The following is a 16,750-nucleotide window of genomic DNA, read 5'->3' on the forward strand; positions in this document are numbered from 1 at the left end:
GACCTCGCAGTGCAACATTTCAGCATATGTTCTGGAACTCCCCCACCTTGCAATCCTATTGGAATTCAGTTCACAGCACACTACGGGAGATCACAGGGCTCACTGACATTGCTGCATGGGAGGACAGCGCACTAGGTGTGCTCTGGCACCGGAAACAATGCAAAGTCCAGATGCGGTTTGCGTCGCTGGCCCTCCTACTGGCAAAGCGAGGAATCACAATGCACTGGCGAACTCCAGCAGGGCCCCCGTTGGCTGCCTGGATGGGAGCGGTCAGAAAATGGGGTACAGCGGAGGACGACGCAATCAGGTACGAAGAGGTGAGAGGAATGCGCTGCCGTTGCATTTCCACAGACTGTGCCACACCTTCCGTGCTTCCGGTAAAGACGGAGAAAGACCAACCACTCACGGCGTCACCAACCCCTACTGGGACGCCCGACTGGGAGCCCCCATTGGACTCCCAGGTTCGTGGAGTTCCTCCCACACCACGAATGCACCCAGGTGCACACCTGTCAGCCCCTACAGGGACAGATTAGTCATGCATCATGCCTGAGCCCACACACCCCACAGCATAGCCACAAATAACGAGTATTTACCTGCCCACCTATACCCCCACCGTCAACCACCGACCCCAAGTTACTAAGCAGTTCGCTATAGCTACTTTTCCACATTTTGAACACACTACAGGGAGGACAACCCCCTCCGAGGAAAAGCAAGTGCTACTGCAGCATTCATAGACCCCATCTTACCTTCAGCTTCTATTTTTGCTCGCCTGTAACTATGCCTCAAATTTCATGACATATAATTCAGTAATACGCATATAACCTTGATTAACAGCAATGTATAACGATTCTGTAATGTGAAAAACCCAATAAAATGTTGTTGTTTTTTAAAATCATGGCAGGTGCAGGAGCATTTCACTTTTAATAAATACTTCTCATCGCAGATATACAATCTGATGTAGTAAGATGAAACGCTTGTGTGTGTTAAACAAATATGTTTTTGAGAGTTTTGAAGACACCTTGCGATATTCGAAGGGGATGTTTGTTGCATATATTTTCAGGGCTCAGCTCGTGAAATGGCTTTTAGAGCCAGAACCGACCTTTGACTCTGCTCTGCTCTCCCTGTTAATTTATTGGCTCGTCGACCTCTATTGGCAACCCGGTGCAATAGTTAATATTTTCATGTTTGCAAGCATATGTTACAAAAATAAAAAGGAAAATAAACATTTGCCGCCTAAGTGTGGTGGACATATGCTTGCATTAAACATTTTGAATTAAAAAATTAAACATTGCATATAGTTTAATATAATACTCTGGGCACAACCAACTACTATGGTTATTTTGTAAGTAAAAGTGCTTCTTCATTAGCACGTTTGTGTAGTTACGTTGAATAAGAGGCTGAAAGGGAGAATGGGTAAAAGCTTGGATTGATGAACTAATAAATGGATGAATGGTAATGAGTTACTAAATGTATGAAGAGGTAATGAGTGAGTGAGTACTTAGAGGGATAGCAGATGATGTCAATGAGATGATCCTTGACCTTCAGAATGTGGAGTTCTATTTGGCACAAAAAAAACAAAAACATTAAGGAGTTGGGAAAATATTTTCCACGGAATAAATTTAGCTCGAATATTGTTCCATCTTGGTCGACATATAATAAGCTGCAACATACAAGTGAATGGCTGAAAATCTATGCACACCTTTTGGGAGACAGGCTGCAAATAAAGATGGCCGATGCTATTAGCAGGTCCAAGCTCTCCTCGCACTATCGCCCCAGGGTGTGCTGTGTTGTCTGCCCCATGGAGATGCCCAACCTGAGGCATCTTTACGGAGGGTTGAATCCATAGCACTCTTACAGTGACAATGAACCTTCAAAACAATGGCAACAGAGCCAATGTTTTAAGATTCAGATTCCTGATCTGTAAAGCAATCTCAGGGCCAAAGACCAACATCATCAATTGCACATAACCCGCTTCTCTTACCACACTCAACAAAACAATGTCAGACGTAGTATCTCAGTTGTATGCTGCTAATTGTAGCAAATCATTTACTCCTTTTGTGTGGCCCTCGTATTCCATTGCTTTGTTAGGGCACAGTTGTGTTTCTGCAGCGTGATCATAAGGTAATACCTTTTAAAGTTGTAATCACTGCTCACTGAGAAGGTGAGAAAAGGGCATAAACGTCAAATGATCAAGTCCCCAACTTAACTACTTAAAGCTTCCAACATGTTCTTTGTGTGACAATGTGTCTTGCAGCTCGGAGGACTAATACATCCAGTGCTGGGTTCTGTGTTTCACCAGGTAATCATAGGTTCAAATAAATTCTTGTGGCTCTATTTACCCTTGTATCTTTCCATGACTAATCGAATTAGCACCAATGAGTTGAGTAACAATGAACATGTGATCAGTGTCAATTGCTTTTCACAGGAACCGCACCATCAGAAAAGAATTGGTAAAGTGCTTGACGCTAAAGGAACGACATGGGGCTTCTCTACACTGGCCCCTGCCTTCTGCGACCCCAGGCCCCCCTCCCCCTGGTCCCCACATTTCCCGAGTTACACTCCCCCAAGTTTGGTTGGAAATTGGATTATCTATTTACAACACCCTGTACAGGGGGCTATGTACTAGAGACAATCTGCTTTCTCGAGGCCGCCGGCACTCTCGACGGACGTGATAGGAGGGACGCCCTACCTTCATCAACTCATTACTTATGTGATTAATAATTACACTGGGTCCTGATGATGTTAATGTTAATTAGTAACACTGCTGTGGTCAAGATTGATCACTATACAACTTGTAACATGATAAAATCCAATAAAAAGATTTATAAAAAAAAGGTGTCAATTGCTTTTGGTGATGAGTGTGCTTTACAATAAAAAAGTGACGTTATGTGTAATCAGATTAAGAAAAGGTCACTGGTATGAAACCAGTGTTTAGGAGGCAGGTAAACAATGTAAGACGGGACACACGATTTTTCACCAACAGTTCCTCTTACATGGGGCTACCCCAAAGCTCAAGACACACTATCACCCAGGCCCTCATCTCCAGCTGACAGGACTATGGCAACGCCCTCTATGCAGGGATCGCAGCTTACCTCCACCGACAACTACAGACCATACAGAACGCCACAGCCAGACTTGACAAACCCACATTACCTCCTACCTCAGGGAACTCCACTGGCTCCCTGTACAGACAATATGCCAATTCAAGCTCTGGACCCATGGATACAAGGCCCTAGACAACTGTGAACCTGCCTACTTGAACCACCCCCTGAACTTCCATCAGCCCACCAGACATATCTGCTCTGTGTATCTTTCTCTGACCCTCACCCTCTCACATCTGACCTAGCAGATGCGGAGTTCGCTTCTTCACCTATCTAGCAGTAAAGACATAGAACAAGCTTCCCTTTCACCTACGAACCTACCCATCCCTTCCAGAGTTCCAAAAGTCCCTGAAGACCTTGCTGTTTGGCTGGCTTATCTGGATCCTGCCAGCGCCTGGATACCCTCACTAGTGACAAGTAGCGCTCTACATCTACTGGCTGAGTGCATACCTTCAGGAGCCAGGACTTGGCACACTCTCCGCAGGAAGGCTTCCTCCACAAAGGCAGGTGGGGGGCAGCTGATCCCAAGGCTTGGGTCCTTGCTGTCCACATCGAACATAATAACATCATAACAACGGTCACCTGGGGATACAAAATCAGATTAGTAGTCGCATCTTCTTGAGAATCTGAACACATTCAAGCAAAAGGATTCAGCTTTTAGGATGTCTCTCTCTTCTAGCAATTTTCTTTGTTTGCCATTGCAAATTTCAGTGATCTGCTGTTTCCTTACCAGTGCCTTTCAACTTCATATCTTACTGCTTCCATGAAAAAGACAGATACATGGAAACTGCAATGACCGGACCTCAACAACCACTGCACCGACATCTTACCTGGTAACGTTCGCTTCACTATAAGTGGTGTGTTTCAATATGTAAATAATTATTTACGTCAATGCATCATGTATGCAAAATACATTTTTTTTTTTTTAGTTTCTATAACAAACTCACTGGTGACTAGACGGAGCAAATATCCAAAGGGAAAACTAACAATGAACAAGAGGTAGAAAACTGACAATGAAATACAGCTGGCTACTTAAAACAATCGCAATAGAGGCAGACTATATAGCCATGCGGACAACCAGCATCAAATGTTTTTGAAAAAGCTGCTTCTTTAAAACATAACTGTTGTTATTCCCCAGCCAATGCAATTTCGTTCTTATTGGGAGAAGAAGTTTTATAGAGCTATGGGAGGTACATGGCAAAGGAAAATGAAATGAGAATAGCACGCTCTGATTTGGCAAAAATTCAGATACCCAAGGGGCTTTTTTTGCTAGGAATCTAGAGACTGGTAGATCAAGGGTTTTTCCCATTCTGTGTCTATTGAGAATTGCACTAGTACACATGGGGTCAAGTTCTAGTAGATAACGTACAGAAACGTGCTGTTTGACTAAGCACATGGTAATTTTGTTCCCCCAGGTGGAAATGCATGGTCGGGCAAAGATGATAAAACAAAGTAATTTATTTCCACTGGGACGAGTGGGCAAAAAAAGGAGTTTACACCTGTGCTCCACAAGGCCCTCAGACAGTAATTTCTCCACTGGAGCAGTGTGGTATTCTTTCCCACATACAGGAAGGGCTTCTTTGACCCTTCCCATGGGGTCACCAGAGACAACCCCATACACTGATGGCTCTTTGTGGTAGCAGGTGCCACTTGTACACACAACCCGCATTAAGACACTCAAAAACAGATGTCTCGTATTTTATCTCTTCGTGCGTAGTTCATCTAAGCCAGCTTTTTCTTTCCATTATTATAATTGCAGTCTTGTTTATTTTTATATACATTCAGGGCTACAAGTGCCACAATGGTAAGAAAAACCCTCAACTGGCCAGGTATCTCATCCATGGACTCAGGAAAACTGTAAAAAGTTGGTCAAAATAGGAGTAGTGTATGCTTTCACAGCTCCAGCTCTGGCTAGAGTCAGGTATGTGGGGCTGCTTGTTACAGAAGATAGACAAGGGTTTCAGCAGCCAAAGATTTCTTTTGGCAGGCACCCCTGCATATCACAACCCAATTTTGCAATGGGGCATTACTGTTTGCTGGTGGGTGTCCCCATAAACCACTACTGTAATATAGTGGAAGATACCCTCCTCTGTTGTAACAAACTCTCTAAAGTGGGAACTTGAGCCATAGAATTTCGCACCCATCAGGCAAATCTGGTACTACCAGTCATATAAATGGGTGACAATCTAAATATAGTTCTGCATTCTTGCCTAGGTTGGTCATAAAGAGATGCAATCAGAATATGTTGCAATAACCATGTATAAGAAAATATTTATTAATTTTAAAACACTCTTGAAGCTCGGGCTGCACCTCAAATGCCACACTTATCCCTAAAATGTTTGTCTAGCTCTTTAGATTAGGAATAACCCCATTTTTTAACAAGTTTGTCTCTAAATTGAACATAACTCAAACAACCCAATCTGGTATTTTTATGACTCTGGAACATGTCCTCTTTACAAAAACCCCTCCAAGACTGCTAGACCACCTTACTGGTTCCATTAAACTGGCAGCCAGTTCTTACCTTTCGTTGCCAAGCTGTTGAGGTATTCTAGACCGTCCGCAATGTGCACTTTCATCCGGTCACCCTGGCAAAAACCAAACCACCTGCAGGCCACTTCCAGCATGGATGGGTCGATTTCCACCACGTCTACCCGGGACTGCGTGAAGTAGTCGTGGATGAAAAGAGGCAGGCTCCCTCCACCAAGACCAATCACTAGCGCTGTAAACTTGCTGCCTGAAGGAACAGCAAGCGTAAACAGGCATGGATAGATACATTGTTTGAACAAACATTTATAAAGTCATTAAGATTTATTTACAACTTCCTTTTCTTTTCCCGTTTCCCTGCTCCCCATGTTTCTTGATATCAATCCTTACTGAATTTGGCATTACTTCCTCGCTCTACACAAAATGAAAGCTTAAGGCAGAGACACGTGTGCATCTTTCAGTGAATAGACAGTGTATGTAAGCTTCTTGGGGCACTCCAATTATTCAGCATTGTGGAGTCTAGAGGGCAGGATTGCGGGGTTATCTTCTCTGAACAGAGGTGCGTGGGAAGTGTTTTCCCCTCTAGGGGATCCAGTGTCACCTTATGGATGAGATGCGTAAGGGCTGCTTCCATGAGCAATGTGGGTCTCTAAAGAGGTGCTGAGCAGCAGATGGTCCTTTATGAGCAACATAGCATCCCATGTAGTGGAGAAGGGGGGACAGGTGAACCCTATAAACTCTATAAATCTCTGCAGGTGACCATTGCACTCGGTGCCCTGCAGGAGCCATGTGGTGCCACAGCTAACAAGAGGTAAGATCCGTGCCCTCTGCAAGCAAGAGGGTGTCTCCTGCAAGCGAGAAGAAATTGACTAGGTATCCTACTGGAGCACTGTGGTGTCTCCACTGTGGGCAAGAGGTTACAGAAAATCTCCCTTGGAATATTACTGCTTGACCTTCGACAATGTTAAAGTGACTATTTACAGTGAGTGATGTGGTACCCTATAAGAAACAGAGGGTGAAGCAGTTGTTTCCTACGATTAATGTGGCACAAATTATCAGGCAAACAGTGATATGCTTTAAATTTTGATTGACAATTTCAGTGCACCATAACTTTCGGGGAAAATAATACCACACAGTGGATTGTTAACACTCAGCCCTGAAAATGGCACTGGCCAGAAAAGGAACAGGAGTGTTTGTCGTGAACAGGACCTCTAGACTGATGGATGAGGGGGCAAAATCAGTATTTTTCTACGTATAAGGAAGTATGTTTCTATAGCACGGGGCTGTGGGGGCATCACAACAATAAAGACGATTAATCTTTAAGAGGTCTTTGAAAGTCCATGCTTTTGGAAACACTATTTCCCGACATGCTGTAATGAGGACAGTTTAGCGTAATACTCAAGCATAGCTCAGTGTGACTGCACGTTCCATATGACAAGTAGAGGTTGGGAGAATGTGCATGTGGGCGTTCCTCCCCCCACCCCCGGGGTCCCTCCTTCATACCTGGTAGCTGCTCTGGGTTCTTAAAAATCACCAGCCCTGCCAGCATGGCCTTGTGATGCTCACAGCAGAGGTGGCTCTTGTCTACAGTCCCGATCTTAGGAGCCATGGTGTCCCCAGGAGCTGTTCCCTCTGTGGCTTTTCGACGGTCTTTCTTCTTCTTCTTTTGGGCTACACACAATGGAGAAATAAAGATACTGTTATTTAAGGGCAGTTGTTGCATTTATTTCTGTGAATGAAACAACAGAACACAACATAGAGCAGAGAAGAAAGTATAGCACACTGACGAATCATCCCAAATTCAATGCGCCTGGCGCCCAACGATGAAACACATTTCTTGTGAAGAAATAAAATGGGATGGAGGGGAAAAGGTATACATCGCTATCAACCTATACTCAACCCATAACCTCGCTCATCAAATTGTCAGGCCATGCTCTGCTGCTAGATTCAGAGACATGCCCACCCACAGGGCTGTAAGAACACTACCTGCCAAATGTGTCAATGTACCATCACCAGTGCATGTTCTAGGTGGAGCAAAAGCTTCAATAGAATGATGTCAAACAGGCATTTTTGGTTTATTCGAGCCTCAAACTCTCGAATTTCTTACTTACTTTTATATACACTTAGAGACGTTTTGCATTTTCTTCTTACATTAACGTTAAGAGAGCATGTTGTTAAATTTTGTTTGTGTTACGGATCAAAACCGATGTCAGAAGATTATCCTGCTAGAAAAGTAAGTTATTGTGATTAAAGTTGAGTTTTTGCCCAATGAGCCAAGCTCGTTCTTCCTCCCCCATCCCCCTTGCAGAATATCTTCAATGGGGATGACCAGGTTTTGGTCAGGACCCAATGAATGTTGTGGAGGACGCCGTAACATTTGGCAATCCACATAATATAAAACTAAACCTTAATAAACAGATTTATTTTACACCTGGGCACCTCAGTTGCAATCAACTCCCGCTATCAATTCGGGGTGAAAACATACACACTATGGCCAGATTATCAGTGGGATAATTCCAGGGGTGCAGCAGATTTAACATAAATCTCAGAGATCTGATCCATGCTCATAAAGGTGTACTGTAATTTTCTCCGTCACTTGTAATCATGACCCATTAAAAGTGACAGAACTTGTTAAATATTTATGTAAACAGAGGAAGGCTGGTCATAGTTAGTTAAGCACCTTCAGTTCCTGTGAATGTGAACAACAGGAGGAAATTCGCTTTTTCTGGAATGGCAAAATGGTATTCTTCACTTAATATACTTCTTGGGCTTAGTGTGAAACCAGAATGCAGGCTTGATCAAGAACATACGCCTGGGAGCACCAGTTCTCAAAATACTGCCAGAAATGGAATATTTGTTCATAATGGGGTGAACAGACTTATTTTAGAAAGAAGCATACTTGAATACAAATTTGTAATATTGACAAATGAAACTGCTTGTACTCATTTAGTTTCTAAATATGCACTTACAGCACACAACCGTGCAGTGTTAGTGCTCATTCATGAAATCTCTACAAAACCCAAGAGCCTGGAAGCCCTTTTAAACACTTCATAAATGTCTTAAATTTTATATGCTCAAGTACAATAAATCAAGCTACGTTTGCTCTTCTTTGAAAAAAAGTACTATGACAACATACCAATTTAGTTTGGTTAAAACAAAAACAAAAAATTAAGCAATTTTGTTCTACATCTCCAAAGTTATTATGTTTTTTTGTGAACTTATGAAGTTCACCCATATCGTATTCAGTGAGTCAAGAGCAAATATATTTTACTTAAAGTCGTTAATTTGTAGTAGGTGAGGTTCATGTGTGTATCTTTGAGTTGTGCTATGGCACTGCCCCCAAGGTTACAGTAACTCTAGTTTCCTGACCAAGTACCACTACTAGTGACCGGTCTGTGATCACATAGTCATAAGTGATGACTCCTAGGTGGGTCTACAGAAGTAAATTGGTTGTCCTCACCTTTCCTCCAAGGCTGCCTTAACCCTCAGCAACTTCATACCCAAACACTAATTATTTGGAAACTGGACTACTATAACTGCTTTGAGCCCCTTTACTGTTTCAAGCCCCTGGTTATGGACCCCTAGCTTCAATACCATCAACCTGCCCACCTTGCCACGGGCCACAGGAACCTTGGTCAACCAGGAAGGGGCTTGATGGCTCTAAACCTGCAACACATCCTAATTCTCACCTTTAAGTCTTAGAACATGCTGAAGTTGATGAGACAACAGGTTCCAGTTTCTAAAACCATTGAGAATTTTTTAGATTCAGTTTTAGAGAATAGGTCATCTTTCAAACCCTCAAGAGGAACCTCAAGAGACACTTCTTCCACTATTTCAATTTCTTCGCAGCACAATGGACCCTTACAAAGCAGCAGTGTCATCCCAGACTATTGTCAGGCATGGGCAAAACAGGCCACTGATTGTTAATCACCTATTGCTGGGGTCAAACATTTCCCCCCAGTATTACCCACATCTTGCTTTTCTTCAAAACCAAATATCACTGCATTTAGATAGATCACTTGGTGCTTTTCAAATAATGCACAGGTTGTATCTGCAGCAATTCCAAGAGAAATGTGTATTAATACGTGTATCAATACATACATTTAGAAGAAATGAGAGTGCTAGGGTGCAATTTGGAGGAAACCAGTAATATGCAAAACTTCACCAAGCTTTTGAATACAAAATCCATGGCAATAGTGAACTGGCCGTGAACTGGAATGAATTCGCTGGCTGGTGTCCCGGCCCCACTCCTGTGACGAAAGGCAAGAGCTTACCCATTACATGGCTCACTAAGCCAGGTCAAAAGAAAGAACAGTGCAAACTGGGAACAGCCTGGCAAAGATACTTAATTCTCCGAAAACAACACAAACTGCAGTGTCCACAAAATCACTAAGGGGCCTCCAACAATTGTTGCAAATAAGACAAAAACCAGTAAACCAGCAAAAATAAAGGACATGCTGCCGGATCAAAAATTAGGCGTCCACAATCCCAACCAGGCACAGACCCCTCAGCACCTCACAATTTAAAGTGGCAGAGGGTGTTGATCTTCAGGTCCCTGCCACTAAATAAGACATACATATTTTCTTACTTAATTTAGGAATGAGATCACCTTGCTTTGACAGGATTTATGAGTCTCCCTCAGAATTGGATCACTTTCACCTCAACCAAAAGGAGTACAATCTGGCAGAACAGTTACATGAAAGAGATGAACAGGCCCACCGAAAGATCTCCCTGCAGCAACACCACCGACCAGGTGCTACATAAACTGGATGACACTGAAGATCGCTCCAGACAGCATACTATATGCTTCAAAGAAATCAGCAAGGAAGTAGGTGATAAATACTTAGTAGGCCCAATTCCATACTCTTCTCCAGTTGCTTTACATGCCAGAAGATATAAACATCCAACTAGTCTGGGGGCACAGAGCATACACTATGTTCCAGTAAGAGAACAACCTTTCACCAGTTGACCCGACACATGTCTACTTCATCCAAGACAAAGAAAGGATCATCTCAGAAGTCATAAAACCAGAATCAGTACTTTTTAGAGGTGATACAATACAATTCTACCAAGACGTTTCATGTTAAAACGCTGGCAAGATGAAGAAACGTTAAAGAAATCACTTCTTACCTCCAGAAAGAGAATGCCTTGTTGTTGGGGTTACTCTTTTCCCCTGCACTTCCCCTTTAATGGAAAACGCCAAGCAGTAAAGGAGGTGCACAAAGCAAAGTCAGCACCAGGCCTGCAGGCCACAACACACTCACCTCCACAGCTAGATCATGTCCCTCCCAGAGAAAGAAGAGGGGAATGTCACTCCGTGAAATTGAATAAAGAGCACAAAGGGAGCCGCTGACCTATTTGACTACTAGAAAAAGAGACCGAGATCCGCTCCGCAGAAAAAGCAGATTGAACAGTACAAAAAAACTTCAGAGCATTTGCCGTTTAAACATACCAGATCAACCAATATCATCTTGAAAATGCAAGACTGGAATAGCTAACGAGAAGTCATGGGGCAAAGGCCCTGTGGAGCTAGTACCCTACTTTACCGTTAACATGAGCTGGCCACAATGACTCCTTGGCCAATGTTGACTCAAAAGCAACTGATTACATTGTTTGGGTCTCATTCATTTACATTGCTAGTTTAGGTTTTTGTTTCAGGAACATTGTTTATCCAGTTATATGCATGGAGTTAGAATGGGAAATGATGACTAATAGGCAAAGGTGGTCACAATCATAAGGCAGAAACCCAATTGCAAAGAGGGGTTGTAGGAAAGTGGACTATTATGTGGTGTCGGAGCTAGACCTCACCATGTAACACTATCACAATACCCCAAAGATGGTCCTTGGATTCAGACTAATAAATCCTTAGCTCTGTCCTGGAAGAGTGGCAAAGAGCAGTTAGGTTTTCCTGGAGGAACATAAGTTGAGAGTACCAACATGGATGATAAGTAATTGTTACGACTTGAGAGGACTACAACACCAATTTATAAAAATAGAGTGTAATTTTAGCTTAATGTACACATGAAAATGAACGGAATAGCATACACATAACCAAAGTTATGGATTTTAGAACCAATATTAAATCAGTGCAAAATTCATAAAAAATATAACAGTGCGGTCAATGGCAAAAAACCACTAATGACAATCTGTCACTGCAGGTTGAGTTACGTGGAACCCTTACAAAGTAAATGTCATGCAGGTCCCTGGATCAGGCCATGACAGTCTGATCAATTTTACCTGGTCTGTGGAGTCGGGGTGCAAAGTCATCCTGGTTGTCCCTGGTGCTGAACGGAAGCCACGGGGAGGCTGATTTTACCGCTTACACGTGCTTCAAGAAACAGAATGCAAAAACAACAAATGTACAGCTGCTGATATCGGATGAACGTTGCACGGTGTTCCCTATAGATGCAGCATCAAGTGTGGGGGTTAGTAACCGGATTGGTGACCAACAAGCATTGGCAGCAGTAAACACAGTGACAAGGTACTGCCACTTCACTGGGTCCTGGGGAATGCGGTAGTAGCCTGAAACTTTGTGGCAGGTGAAACTCCAACTCCTACAATGCACTGGACCACCTGGATTTGGGCAATCCCTCGGAGGGCCAGATGGCCAGTGATTCTTTAGATCCGGTGAGCGTTTTTGCCTGCAGTTTGCAGGGGAATCATGCCACTAGTCCAGGGGAGTCTGATGGTGGTTCTGGCATCGACAGGGGTCTCTCTCTCTCAAGGACTGAAGAGTTTTAGCCAATAACGAGGCTTGTTTACTCTGTTCCAAGTTTGTTGCCACAAGGACAAAGAATCCCTCTTTTGCTTTGGTCGTGTGGGTAAAGTCCCGTTATTCGTAACATAGGTCTGATCATGCCCTTCCTCGATTCAAGTTTTTCGAATCGGAGGTTCTGGTTTCGGGGGAGGGAAGGGGTTTCTTAAATTCTAGATTTAGGTATGTGGGAGGTAGTTGCCCCTGAGGTGACCACCTCCGGGGTGTAGGTCATCTTTTCTACCCATAACCCTCTATTCTGCCATTCCGAAAGATGGTAGCAATCAAATTATGGTGTACAGACCAGACTACTCACCCTAGAGGTGTGGCTAGCCTTCTGAGGGTGCACTTCTCCTTGCTTAGCTAATTTTCCACCTGCCCTGGGGAAAATTTGCATGTGGCAGGAAGTGGGCTGTTTCCTCCACTGGGAGTAAGTCCTGATGTATATCAGAGGCAGTGTAGCGTTTGAAGCTCACCGTCTTGCTGTGCCACTTCACCAGCCTGTTTGGGAGGAGGAAGGCGTAATCTCCTTCCTGCCCAAAGCTTTGTTACAGACTCCTGCGAGTGATAACACTGATGGCAGGAGGACAGAATCCAGCCTTAGTGGCAGCAGGTGCGGAAAATACGGGCTTGCCAGCCAGAGCACAAAGAAGCTGGACCAACCAGGTGGCCAAACTCTAAAGTAGCCTGCTGAGTGCATGCTACATCCCCCAGGACACGCGATTCTTGTCAGGGGGGAGAAGGCACATTGTTTGATACCAAACATGACATATTATAGTGTTACCATGACGGAGCTGCTAACCTCGAGAATGCCCGGGTGGCAGCCTACGGTATCATATGGACTGCTGACACATAGTAGTTTACAATGGGGGACTCAATATAGGGACATCTAGGCTTGCACTTATATGTCCTCTCTTTTTATACACTGCACCCTGCCTCCTGGGCTGAGAAGGCCTACCTTAGGAGTGCCTGACATATATAAAAGACAGTGTATTTGACTGTACCACACATGGCGAGGGCACAGTCGAGTTCAAGCAGTAGGCATTCCTCCTGCACTCTGCAATGGCAGGCCTGCTGTCAGTAGTTTGCTTGGTTCACCAAGGATAGCACAAAACTGTGCTGCAGCCCTGGGGGTAAAGTCTTTGCCAATTTGGTATTACCAAGTCGAATAGAACAGTTTTTTTGTTGTTTTTTCTTTATAAATATTTTTTTTATTTCGTGTTAACATTGCAAACGGGACAGTTCTGCATGAATTCGTTACATCAGATATACAAGTACTTTTAGCGGGTACAACACAATTACAGTCATTTTCAGATCATAAATATCGAGTATGACATTCTGAACACATCATAACCTCACCCGCATATCTTGACCAAGTTCCACTAGTCCGAGTCTTCACCTTCCTCAGTGGTACATGGTGGTTCGCAAATGTTACCCCTAAATGCGTTTCAGGCCCCCCAGATTTTACCCACTTTCTTGGGCAGCCGCGGTGGATGTAGACCGCCTTGTCTGCCACCATCGCCTCATCCACATCCCTACACCAATCTCGAAGCGTCGGCGATATTGCCGAACCCCAGAGCCTGGCGATGTTACGTTTTGCTATCAACATGCCCAACATTACCCAGTCTTGTTGTCGGTGGTTCAGGTCATTGGGTTCCCAGACACTTAGCAGGCAGCGGCGAGGTTCCAGGAGATGTCTATGGTTTGAGAAATCCTGCGCATCACTGCCGTCCAGTAGGTCGTCATGTATCTGCATTCCCAGATGGTGTGGAAAAACTTTCCCTCCTCCCCACAGTTACGTAAGCAGAATTTATGCGTGGCTTTTCCTATCCTGTGTAAAATCATTCTAGTGTAGTATGTGCGGTGCAGTATTTTGAGTTGTATCAGTTTCAGTCTTGAGGGGATAGCGGTTTCCCGGGGTGAGGCGAGGGCCTCCTGCCATTCAGAGTCTACAAAGGGGCCCACCTCCTCCGACCAGTGCTGTTTCAAGGTGGCCGACACGTCTGGGAGGTTATTTAAGAGCTTTCTATATGTGAGGGAAGTGGCCTCTTCCTGCATGTGTTCGGTCAGGAGTCTGTCTTCAAGAGGAGACGATTCCTGAAGTACGGTACCTGTCGGTATAACCGACTGTAGCGCATGCTTAATTTGTAAGTATCTAAACTTCTCCGTTTGTGACAACTCATATTGCGTTTGTAGATGGGCAAAGTCCACCACCTTACCCCTCTTCCGAATATAACAGTTTTTGAGATAGCACAGGCACTGGGATCTGAACAGCAGACTCCAGCGAACTATCAGAGTCAGAACCATCAGCATTTGGAGTAAAAAGTATGTGTGTGGGGTTGGGAGGGGTGGGGGGCTGGCGTGACCATCCAAAAAGGGCACTTTCCTACAAGGATGAACTGCATTGACCTGCCTATATTTACGAGGAATTAGTTTTCAACGCTGTATGTACATAAAGGGGTCAAGATGGGTGTTCACTTAATATTAGATTAATGGACCGCTATCCATCATTTCTATAAATGCAAAGGGCCTTAATTCTTGTGACAAGTGCAGAGCGATCTTCCAGTGGCTGAAACAAAGAGGTGGACATAGCCTTCCTTCAGAAAATGTACCTCAGATATGTACCTGATAAAGGTCCTTCTACTTCTCTCACAATTTCATGTTAATAACAAAAGTAATAGAAAATGGGTGGCCATTCTCCTCCGTAAATGTCTAGATTTCCCGTCCGAATCCATATTTTCTACCAAAGATGGGAAATCAATAGGAATGAAGGGCAAATTAGGGGACACAACAATAGCAATAGCAATAATTTTAATTTATGCTGCTGTGCAGACTTTGCCCCCTCAGCCCCCAGGTTGTAAACTTGGTAATGGGGCAATTGTAATACTGTGCTACATCCTGATATGAATAGGGTTCCGGGGAAAAAACTCTACAGCAGAGGCACTAACCTCTTCTCTACCAGGGTGTTGAGGATCTGACTCTCCTAGACGATGGAAGACCTCAATGTGTAGGCAACCAAGACTTTACTTTTTATTCTAATGTACATAAATCCAATTCAGGCATGGACTTTTTCTTATTCACTCGAGACCTACCTAGAATTTGCCATCTAACATTGGAATCAGGTCGTTGTCAGATCAGGCCCCCATCTGGATATGGATACGACCAGATTCCCTCCCTCCACAACAGGCATGCCCACTCTGGGTGGTGAAGGAGATAGCCTTGTGAGACCTCACACTACAAGCTAATATTAAACAAGCATTTGCAATGCAATAGGTCTCGCATTAGGAAAGTTTGAGCTATTGGTATTTTAAATGGCAAAGTTTTTATTTATGTTTTTTTTTTAAATAGCTAAATTAATAGCTTTGTCATTTACAATGCCAATAGTTATAACTTTCGCAAAGTCAGCCGCGTCAGCAGCATAACACTAGATGATTCAAGTTAAGTCCTGAGTCCAGGCTCACTCAACAAAAGCAAAGACTGCCCAGTCCTGTTGAAAATTCCAGCCTGCAAGTACCACCACTGCGTCAGCATTTCACTAGCTGCGACTCTACAGGTCATTACAAAAACGTGCCATATATTTTACCACTGTTATAGAATGTTATGCGAAGGTCAGCCATACACCGGCATTGAAATGAGCAGTATGCGCCCTGCGGCGCTCATAAATAATTCCACTGTGAAGATGCCTTTGTAAAGCGCCATCCCTTCCTACCCGTGTGTAATTAAAAGTTAATTAGAAAGATAAGGTGTTTACCAGCAGACTGGTCCTGCTAATAGGGACACTCCCTCCGGGTAGCCGCAGTTATGAAGTACAGCTGTAGCCTGGATCAATCGTTTCCAGACACCTCGAAAATAAGAGGGAACAAAGCCACAAGAGATTTGGTAGGCTGAGGTTGTGAAAAAACACTTGGGAGGGTTTTAAAATCCACGAATGAGCAAATATGGACCACTTCAATGGTGGCGAATATATATTATTACAGCCTCTTATACAAAAGAACCTGCAATCCTGGCAATATGATTATTTTTGCACTCTATCAGTCATAATAGAAATGAGAGCACCTCGTTGGATGTTTCTACACATTCACAGTCCAGAGCTCGCGCCGCCGGCCTGCGACCAGGAAGTCAGGCAGGCCGGGCGGGACAACAGGAAACAGGAAGTAGGAGGGCGGGAGCCTACCCCGCCTCCCACAGAAGAGCCGCGATTGTTTGGAGCACCGGAGCAGGCAGGAGCCTACCCTGCGCCCCGGTGCCGAAGAAGGGAGGAAGAGTCCTGCTGCCGGTGAGCCGCTGCACCAAGGAAGCCGGTGAGTGGGGCTTCGCCTTCTTGCTGGGCTGCGGGGGGGGGGTGTGTGTGTGTGTGTGTGTGTGTGTGTGTGTGTGTGTGTGTGTGTGTGTGTGTGTGTGTGTGTGTGTG

General features: G+C 44.2%; 1 protein-coding gene across 1 annotated transcript in view; it reads right to left on the reverse strand.

Annotated features, from left to right (window-relative positions):
* METTL13 (methyltransferase 13, eEF1A N-terminus and K55) overlaps positions 1–16,750 on the reverse strand; it is a 109,754-nt gene that overhangs the window by 19,554 nt on the left and 73,450 nt on the right. The window contains exons 5-7 of the mRNA XM_078641073.1: positions 7,089–7,256; positions 5,623–5,835; positions 3,552–3,683 (exon numbers count right to left, since the gene is read on the reverse strand). Of these exons, the coding sequence (XP_078497199.1) occupies positions 3,552–3,683; positions 5,623–5,835; positions 7,089–7,256 (513 nt within the window). The remainder of the gene's footprint in view (positions 1–3,551; positions 3,684–5,622; positions 5,836–7,088; positions 7,257–16,750) is intronic.

Source organism: Lissotriton helveticus, chromosome 1_1 (assembly GCF_964261635.1).
Source record: "Lissotriton helveticus chromosome 1_1, aLisHel1.1, whole genome shotgun sequence".
NCBI lineage: Eukaryota > Metazoa > Chordata > Amphibia > Caudata > Salamandridae > Lissotriton > Lissotriton helveticus.